This window comes from Arvicola amphibius, chromosome 12 (genome assembly GCF_903992535.2).
Source record: "Arvicola amphibius chromosome 12, mArvAmp1.2, whole genome shotgun sequence".
In the NCBI taxonomy this organism is placed as follows: domain Eukaryota; kingdom Metazoa; phylum Chordata; class Mammalia; order Rodentia; family Cricetidae; genus Arvicola; species Arvicola amphibius.
In genome coordinates, this window is record NC_052058.2 from 135,228,179 (window position 1) to 135,238,852 (window position 10,674).

The window sequence follows — 10,674 nt, forward strand, 5'->3', positions numbered from 1 at the left end:
ATTAGATTGTTTGTCTCCAATCCCCCTAAATGTGGCAATGCAAAACATACTCTTTACTAAGAAACTTTTCTTAAAAGGAAGACTGTTCTTTTCTCAAAGTCACATGATTTAAATATTTTTCTATTTAATTACTATTATAAAAGCATTATGCCTTTACTTGTAAGTAACATAATCAACACAAAGTGTGTTTCAACATAATGTCAATAAAATCAGCTAAAAAATATTGTTATCTGGGCTGGAGAGATGGCTCAACAGTTAACAACACTGGCTGCTCTTCCAAAAGACCTAGTTTCAGTTTCCAGCATCCACAGGATGGCTCACAACCACCTGAAATTCCACTTCTAGAAATTTCAAAGCCCTCTTCTGCCCTCGGAGGGCACTGCATACACATAATACACATATACACATTCAGAGCAAAATGCCTACACACATAAAAATTTTAAACTTTCCAAAAAGAAAACCCTGTTGCCTAATAAGTTCTGAACTACTGTAAGTTAACAGCAACAGTAATTTAAATATTACTATAGTAAAGTATTAAATTACTTCTAGCGAATAACTGGCAAAGGATATTTTCTGTTTTAACGGAGGAAAAGGAAAATAAGAGGCAAACTAAATTCCAGTAGAGCTGCATATCAGGGTTAATCTGCTATTCTACAACTTATCTTAGAAGCGCACAGAGACTCCTAGAGACAAGGTCTTAAAGGTCTGTAAAACAAAACTGATGAGAAAAACGCTGACAAGTCTCACATAAAAATCCTATTTCCAAACCCTCTCAAAAGAGAAACAGAAACAAGCAAAAGGAAAATAAATTAGTGTAGAAATCACTAAACTAGACTCTGAAACAAAATGCAAGCCAAATCCTGCATTTCTGAAAAATGCTTATGGGGGACACGGCAGGCCGCTCCCTTAGCAAATTTATAAACTGGCCCTTTAAGAAAGGCTGCCCCCCTCTGAACAGGGCCCACCAGACATACATGTACTGACCTTGCCTGACTCACTGACCTCACCGTTCTCAACTCATCTGTATTTCACCAGCTCCCACTTAGGATAGGAAGGCGAGCACCTAAATTATACAGGTCAAATATTATAGAAAAGAGAGGTTCTCCTTTTATAAAAAGTCCCTCCTATTTTCCTATCATGAACATAATTTTGGCTACCAAAATTCATAAAGCAGTCCCTCATATGATCTAAATGCCATGGTTTTAAAGGCACCATCTCCAAACATGCCATTCCTAGCAAGAGTGCCTGAGACCATGTAGGGCTCTCTCAAGATGGTCCACTTCTATGCTACAGTGAGCACACACTGCAGAAGGCCCTGAACTCACAACACACGGTTTTGTAGCCACGCATGTACAGCTCACTCACCAAGGACAAGTTCAAATCAGATCAACCAAGGAGGAACCAAGCCTACTTGTGACCCCGCAGCACAATGAGTCTCAAACTAAATGAATTAAAAATTAATTTGATGAGAATAATTTTAGGCCATTATTAGAACAGATAAGCCATTTGACATTATTTATCTCTCTCAAGATGTCAGTGAGTGTTTCCGATGACAGCCCATTGGCTAGATATCTCTAAGGGCTTTAGCGTTATACGTGCAATCACCTTGCAAGCCTTCCAGGAGTTTGGGATAACGGACATGTTCTTCTGTTCCATGCCCAAGCCTCTGATTGTCACCTTTTCCCCACGAATAAACTTGGCCATCTTTTGTCAAAGCAATAGAAAACTGACTTCCACAGCGAACTTTGATGACATCTAAGTCTTGAAGTTTTTCAATCAACTTTGGGGTTTTACAGCCATCACTTCCTCCTCTCCCCAATTTCCCATAGTCGCCATCTCCCCAAGACCACACTTGGCCTAGAAAATACAAATACATTTTAAGTAAAGACCACAGCACATCACAATGGAAGTTTCAAATGACTGAAAATGATATAAAGCATGAACACATAATTCAGTCAATCCTACACAGGTTACTGACCAAATGTAATCTCACTTATATTTCAGGTTGATGTATTAGCAACTGAAAACTGCAACGAGGGCTAGAGAGCTGGCACAGTGGTGCACAACACTTGATGCTCCTGCAGAGCATACACGGTCATCCTCAACTCCAGTTCCAAGGGATCAGCCTGGTCTATGGAGCTAGCTCTGGGCCAGTCAGGGCTACACAGAGAAAACCCGTCTCAAGAAACTAATAATAATAATAATAATAATAATAATTTCACAGAATGCAAATTGTACAATGCCTATGAAAGATTGGCTATAATGAAGCAAAGGTAGCTAAATATTGGGGATATATTAATAATGAGACAATACAGAATGTCGAGTATTCTATTTAGCTGTAATTTTTAGTCAAAAAAAATAAGATAAAATACCCACTAGGAAAAGTGGGAGCTCCTAGTCAGCCATCTGCTTTCAAGATCCCAAATCCAGGGAAATTCCAGGGCCTCTGCACTGAAGCCGCGGACACCCTCACTGTGGTACTTTAAATGAGAAATGTCTCCCATGATCTTGGACTCAACCCCTGCTTTCCAAGGCTGCCATTGCTGTCTTGAGGAGGCTTAGGTGGCACAGCCTTGCTGGAGGAAGGGCGTGCGCCACGGCGGGTAGATTTCAGTACAGAAAACTTCACCTCCTTCCAGTTTGTTCTCTCTGCTTTGTGCTAATATCCAAGATATGATCTTTGAAGTTCCTGCTCCAGATTCCTTGCCTGCCTGCTGCTATGCTTCCCAGTCACATTGTGATGTGGGATTTCCCTCTGTATGCTGTGATTACCATTGGTTAAAAAAGGATCTACTTTGGACCTATAGCAGAGCTATAGGGAAATAGAACTGGGTGGGGAAAACTAAACTGAATGCTGGGGAAAAAAGGACCGAGTCAGAAAGAAACCAGGGAGCCTCTGCAGGAGAAAGACATGCTAAAATTTGGTGGTAAGTCACAACCTTGTGGTGATGTACAGATTAATAGAGATGGGTTAAATTAAGATGTAAGAGTTAGGGGCTGGAGAGATGGCTCAGTGGTTAAGAGCATTGCCTGCTCTTCCAAAGGTCCTGAGTTCAATTCCCGGCAACCACATGGTGGCTCACAACCATCTGTAATGAGGTCTGGTGCCCTCTTCTGGCCTGCAGACATACACACAGACAGAATATTGTATGCATAATAAATAAATAAATATTTTTTAAAAATGTAAGAGTTAGCCAATAAGAAGCAAGAGCTAATGGGCCAAGCAGTGATTTAAATAATTATAGTTTCTGTGTGATTATTTCGGTTCTGAGCAGCCAGGACGAACAAGCTGCCTTTCTCCAACAATAATGACTTTCATCCTCTGGAACTGTAAGTCAAAATAAACTCTTCCATGCTGGGTGTTGGTGGTGCATGCCTTAAATCACAGCACTCGGGAGGCCGCGGCAAAGGGATCTCTGTGAGTTCAAAGCCAGCCTGGTCTACAGAGCAAGTTCTAGGACAATCAGTACTTCACAAAGAAACCCTGTCTCTAAGAACCAAAAAATGTAATAAAATAAAATAAACTTTTCCTCCTACAAGTTGCCTTGGTTATGGGGGTTTTAAGACAGCATCAAAAAGTAACCAATACACTCACCAACCTAAAAGATGGTAACAAGGAGGGCAGTCTCAGGAGGGCCATACAACTCCCAAACTCCCTCACCCAGGTAACAGCCACCAACATCCCTAAGAAACTGCCCAGAGCAGTATAAGTTCTACATACCATTCTCGGTCACGGCCAGGGTTTGAGCATCCCCACTCCCACACGCAACATCAATGACCTTTAGTCCTTTAAGTCCAGCCACCAGCATTGGAATGGCCTCATCTTCACTGGAGCCTTGAGAGAGATACAACTGTCATTCTCCATCCCTCTCAGCAGAAGCAACCTCCCCCTACCCCATGGCTGTGTTCATGTACAGTAGACATACCATGACCCAAGCGGCCATAGTTCCCACGGCCCCAGGTGTACAGCTCCCCCTCAGCAGTGATGGCTGCGCTGTAAGTACTCCCACACGCTATGTGCACCACATGCTTCCCGGCCTGCTTTCCTGAGAAAGCCGATATCACCTTGGGCTCCTCCAGAGGCCTGTGGGAAGGTAAGAAATGACATTGTAGGCATTTCTTAAGGGTTGAAAAAAGCAAATGGGTGATCAGAGCACGAGGCTCTTTTGCCTTTCTATCTCAAACACAGAACATCACCACCTCCTAAGCTGGATCCAGCAAGAGTATCTGTTGACGACTCACACAATGAACTATACAGCAGCTCTACTCCTAATGTCCCCAACCACAGCCCATCATCAGCAAAGCAATAAACTGCTGACACACGCAACAACATGGCTATACTGTAAATATGACTGAATGTGAAAGTGAGACAAACTCCTCTTGTGATGGTCCAGACTCAGTTATAGAAAAGACAAAACAATCTGAACAGAGAGCAAAGAAAATGTTGGCAGGGGCTAGAGTAGGAAATCAGGGAGTAACTGCAAAGGGTACAAAGACAAGCCTGGGACCAACAGTAACACCTTTTCTCTTGACTGTGGTGGTGGATACACTGCATGCATTTGTCAAAACTTACCCAGAAGTCAATCTGTGCATGTGTGTGCATGTGTGCATATATGCATGTGTATTCGTGTGTGTGTGTGTGTGTGTGTGTGTGTGTGTGAGTGAGTGAGGGGGGGGAATGTAGATAGAAGGAAGTGAGCAAATCTTACTAATAAAGTAGAATTTTCAATTTTACAGATTAAAGTTTGAGAAAATAAGGATAGCAAAATTTTCAGAATTAAAAATAAAAATATAATTAGCAAAACTCATGTTTATAACCTACATTATGCATCCTATGATAAACAACACTTTTAAAGACATGCTTTGCTCACTTTGTGACTACATACAAGAATGGGCACGGCTGGGGAAAACCAATCACTACTGAGTACAACCCTTCCTTTCTTCAGCTCAAGCTGAAGAAGCTTCACACAGTTTTCTGATTCCTGCCTTTTGCACTGATCTTTTTTTCCTTCCCTGAACTCCTAGACCAAGGGAAGTTATATGGTCTAATAATCTCAGGTAATTCTAATTTCCTTAGAAAATACATTAATGGTAATATATTATAAATACCTCCAAGGAAATAGCTATCCTTGGTACCTCTGATGTCCCAGGCCAATCCTGCCATATAGTCTGTGAACAATAGCCCTTCCAAACTCCTTTCTTTTTCCCTAGTTTTACCTCATTTTTCTCAATATCTTACACTGTAGCTCTGGGATCATTTCTGAACTCTAAAATAATGTGCCATACATATCCCTACTTTTCTTGCACACTGAGATTCTTCCCAGAGAATATTCTAGGTAGTGATGTCTCCCTCTCTGCCCCCACAGTGTAAATAAGTCAGAGAGCTTCCAGTCTCTCCTCCTCCGACTCATAGACAGTCAGGGTTGAGATGTTTCTAACTTGACCTGCCTGCTCCCTCTCATGGTCTGACCTCATGAAGCAAGCTACTGAGTGTCAAGATCTCCCCAACAGGCTCCACCTGTAACAGCACCATACAAGATCTGCGGGAACTGCCAGATCTCTCAATTTTTGCCCCTAAGCATTTACAATATCTATTTTTTGTTCTACTTCTATTCTTCCACGGTAATTGAAAGCTTCCACCCAGTAAGGGGAAATTGATCTCTAAGAACACGTCATGGTTCTGCAGGTCCTACCAGTGGGAGACATGGCCCAGTGTGAATAACATAGCAATATGTGGGGTTTAATTTAGAAAACAGGATGGAGGGTACAGTTGCTAGTCACTATTAATGCTGGCAAAGAGAGCACCCTCCATTTGTGGCAATTCCCAAGGAGTCAGTCATCAAGAATGGACACATGTCAGGAAGTGGCCCATGCCTTTGATTTCAGCATTCGGGAGACAGAGGCAGAGGCAGGCAGATGTCTGTGAGTTCAAAGCCAGCCTGGTCTACAAAGTGAGTTCCAGGACAGCCAGAGCTAAATAACGAGACCCGTTTTGAGGTAAAAGAAAAAGAAAAGAAAGAAAATGGTTACAGCATGGTATGTCTCCCCCCTTATCCTAGTAGGCAGCGGGAAATCACTCCTGACATTTTCCATTCCATTGTGAATATGGATCCCCAGTGACCATAGCAGTTTCTGAAACGGCTATACGTACACAGTGTCTCCATGGCCCAGCCTTCCGCCATCCCCACAGCCCCAGGAGTACACCTCTCCTGTGGCAGCCAAAGCCAGATAGTGGTGACCATCAGAATGGGCAGCAATTTTCACAATGTTTCTGGAGGCAAGCCCCTGGACCAGTTGTGGAGCCTAGAAAGGTAAAATCAGGAAGAACAGGAGTCAGTCTTGGTCATGGGTAATGCAAACCTAACGACTCTCCCCATTCACACTCAACCTGACAGACTGGGAACCTCCAGGGCGCCGAGTGGGAAGAATTCTCCACGTGGTCCATGGATGGCAAGTGCTGCTGTGAGAATGGACACACAGCTCAAGGACTTCCCTTAATGAGAGCACCACCACCCTCATCAGAACCCGTTCTTATTCTGTCAGCTGCCTTACACATGAACACTGGTTTACAAAGCAATTGCAATTAACAATGGGAATTACTTGGTGGCATTCTTGATCCCTGTGAACGCCCACCACAACTGGGACCATCTAACATGACTATGACTATAATGTACAATGCACAGACACCCGCAACCAGGACGACAACACCATGTGGCATCTACAGCAAGCCCACCACTGAAGGAGGCATGCATCACACCACACTCAGCACCTACCAGCATGTCACTGTTGTAAGCCTGTGTGTACACACGGCCATTTCGGGACAGGATCAAGAAACGCTTTTCCGCACAGGCCACCTGCATTACCCCCAGACTGGCAAGGCCTTCACACTGGATTGGACCAATCACATTGGCATAGTATTTCCATCCTATTAACCCCCAACCTATGACCTCCTGCAATGATCCCTGAAAAAAAAAAAAAAAACACATATAAATGTTTCTTAGAGTAAGAGAATATGCAGGACTAATACTGAGATACTACGGAAGTGAAAAACAAAAAAGTAAATAGACCAATTGAAAACATCGAAATAACTCAGAATATCTCATATTAGCACAGCTAAATGGTAAGCTCCCAGTTTTGTTTATATTTCATTTCAAAAGTACCATTCAAAAGCTGGACTTTCAACGTATTTTTCAATGATCAAACTATATCAGGTTATTTTTGTGTCAAAACAAAAACCCCAGGCATAAAGCTGGGAGCAAATGCCTTTACTGGTAGGGGTGAGAGAATGAAGCTACCTAGGAACAGCCTGAAGAGAACAAGCCCACGCTGAGTCACCTCACGCGTGTATTGCAAAGACACATATGCATGCATACTCAGGGATAAACAGGAACATGCAACAGAATCAGCTGCCACAGTAGCATTTGGGTAGCAAAATTCTGTCACTAACTCAGGAGTCCATTATAAGGGGACTTATTAAGAAAAAGCTCCACTGCCAGGCATGGGAGCACATGCATCCCTCACAGCACTCAAGAGATATGGATAAACATGCTCTGAGTTCAAGGCCAGCCTGGTAAACATGTCAACTTCTGGGTCAGCCAGGGCTACAGAGTGAGATGCTGTCTCAAAATAACAGTAATAATAACAATAGGAGGAACTGGAGGAAGAGAAAAGAAAGAGAATGAAAATGGATAGAGCTCAACATACAACATATTTATAAAAACAGTCTTTAAAAATTAAGAAACTATTTCTATTTACTAATACAGAAAGAATCCAGTATATCTACTTGGTGAGAAGAAAAGCCAAAGAAAAAAATGATTAGGAAGCTAAAGAATCACGTAACATGCAACCACTAATGCATTCATTCCAGAGAAAGTGAAAAGTTGCAGACCCGGATAGCAAAGTGAGATCAAGCAGTGGGATGCCAGGCATATGGAAGTCAGTGGAAGAAACAAAATGCACTGCCACACATCATCCGAATTCAACCATGTGGCTGTGCTTCATAGTATGTTCTGTTGTCTTGGTTTTTGGTTGGTTTGATTTGGGTTTTTTGTTTTGTCTTGTTTTTTCAAGACAGAATATCTCTGTATTGCCCTGGCTGTCTTGGAATTTGCTATGTAGACCAGGTATGTCTCAAACTCAAGAGATCCACCTGCCTCTGCCTCCTGAGTGCTGGGATTAAAGGTGTGTGCCGCCACCACCACCCAGCTTATCCAACTTTTTGTTATTTTGGGTTATTTTTTGTTTGTTTGTTTTTTTCCTTTTAATGAGCTCTTGTTTGTATTTCAAATAAAAAGCTAAAGAAACTTGGATTGAAAGCCAGGATTACTCTGTATAATCTTGACAGAACAATGTCATCCCAAATATTTGTTTTCTCCAGGATACAAAAAGTAGAACATTGTGATGGGCAGACACACGCCAAATTCTTGTCATACAGGCCGATCACTACCACCATTACCATTATTTACATTTTACATAAAATATTACTACAAAGTTATTACATTATAGCCAGCACTATACATTAAGCACTTCAGTGATAGCATATGTGGTCAGAGTGAGCAGGGCCATGGGTTTGATTCCCAGCACTGAAATAAAAGATCTCTGGCACTTCCCTCTCGATGGCAGGAAGCTTGTTGTCATCTCTAGGGCCCCTAATTCAGCCACTAGGCCCTGTGTACTTGTAGGGAATGGATAAAATACTGAATGAGTATGCTATTAGCATGAGCACAGTCATGTCAAGGACCCAAATGCCTCAGATTTATGAGAATAAAAATGCCTTCTGAGGTCGGACTAGGAAAATGGAAAAGCCTTCCCCAACCACAGAATCACCGTTGACAATAATACTGGTTGGTTTTGTGTGTCAACTTGACACAAGCTAGAGTCATCAGAGGAAGGCGCCTGAGTTGAGAAAATGCTTCCTTGATATCCAACTGCAAGGCATTTTTACTTATTTAGAGAGCAATGGGGAGGGCCCAGCCCATAGTGGGTGATGCTATCCCTGGGCTGGTGGTCCTGGGTTCTGTAAGAAGGTAGGCTGAGGAAGCCATGAGAGGCAAGCCAGTAAGCAGCATCCTCCAGGCCTCTACATGAGCTCCTGCCTCAGCGATCCTGGTCTGTTAGAGTTCCTGTCCTGACTTCCTTCAGTGATGAGCAGCACGCCGCCGATGTGTAAATGGAATGAACCCAGTCCTCCCCACCCAATTTGCTTTTTGGCTGCGGTGTTTCACAGCAGCAATGGAAACCCTAACTAAGACAACAACGCAAGCAGAAAGTATTCGTTGTAGCTTCCTCCTCCCTCCCAGATGGTTTCAGCTGGAGATTGCTCCCCTGCAGAGAACTCCCACTAAGAATGCTTAACCTCTCCTCCTTATATTGTAATTATACAAAAACGTGCCCAGTTTCAGGGTTGTAAGTGCCCTCCATCTAAGTAAACACGGCCCACCTGGTCCAAGCATTTCTGAATGTTTTTCTGTCTTCTTCATTTCTGCAAGTCCTAGTACTTCATTGCCCACTCAGAGCACTGACCAACACTTTGAACTATAGACACATTTAAACATTCCAACCACCATTAGCAGAAAAATCAAATTTCAGCTGGGTGCTTGTAGCCATACCCTTAATCCCAGCCTTGGGAGGCAGAGCAGGCAGATCTCTGTGAGGTCAGGGCCAGCCTGGTCTACATACTGAGTTCCAAGACAGCCAAGGCTACACAGAGAAACTCTGTCTTGGAAAAAAAAAGAAAGAGAAAAGGAAAGGAAGGAGGGAGAGAGGGAAAGAAGGAACCAATGAACAAATCTGACACATACACAGAATCAAAATCGACAAGAGCTCCTAACCCTACCACACGCAAAGAACACTAAGCTGGTTATGGCTCAGTGTTTGTGATGGTTAGTGTTTTAATTATTAACCTGGCAGAATCTGGAATGGCCTGGGAGGAGAGCCTTTTGCCACGCCTGGAGGGGATTATCTGGGTAAGCCTCACCGTAGCTGTGGGCAGTGGACTATACATGGAAACAGCAAGCTGAGCACAGGTCAGCATTCAACTGCTCTCGCTCACGGGCTGCGAATGCAATGGGACCAGCTGCTTCGAGCTCCTGCTGCCGTGTACACTCCAATCATGAGCTAGAATAATCCATCCTGTCTCCTTTTTGTTGCTTTTGACAGGTTTTTTTGTTTCTTTAGTCACACAACAAGAAAAGAAAGTAAGACAGTGGTAAAGAGCTTGTCCAGCGCACTTAAGGTCCAGGTCATCTTCATTACACAGGAGGAAGCCCTGCCCTCGCACATACCTTATGAGAGGTGGGAGAGCTGCACAGAGGAGGCATACAGGGCGTAGCCAGCCGGTCTAAATGGGCCATGACAACAACTGCAGTTTGCCGTAAATCAATGGCAAGTTCATTGTCTTGCGGAAGAGTAAGGTACCTCAGGAAGCTCTCATTGGGGCTCAGAGGGCCAGACAAAAGCTAGATTAAGAGAAAAACACACTCAGAAACAGAGGAAGAAAAATACCACCATCAACCTCTAACCACGCTTTTGGTATTTAGTTATGCGTTTCCAATATAGCTTATATTTTAGCCATCAAACTGCAATACTGGTCATACAGCTACACTAAGCATTTACACCCTTCTATACCTGGCATATAGAAACACACAGTACTGACTTTACAATCCATATACTTTT

At 43.1% G+C, this 10,674-nt stretch overlaps 1 protein-coding gene across 1 annotated transcript in view; it reads right to left on the reverse strand.

The window, feature by feature from the left end:
* Herc2 (HECT and RLD domain containing E3 ubiquitin protein ligase 2) overlaps nt 1-10,674 on the reverse strand; it is a 158,743-nt gene that overhangs the window by 117,084 nt on the left and 30,985 nt on the right. Inside the window, 6 exon segments of the mRNA XM_038313420.1 lie at nt 1,606-1,857; nt 3,722-3,835; nt 3,927-4,084; nt 6,152-6,303; nt 6,774-6,962; nt 10,284-10,457. Coding sequence (XP_038169348.1) covers nt 1,606-1,857; nt 3,722-3,835; nt 3,927-4,084; nt 6,152-6,303; nt 6,774-6,962; nt 10,284-10,457 — 1,039 coding nt within the window.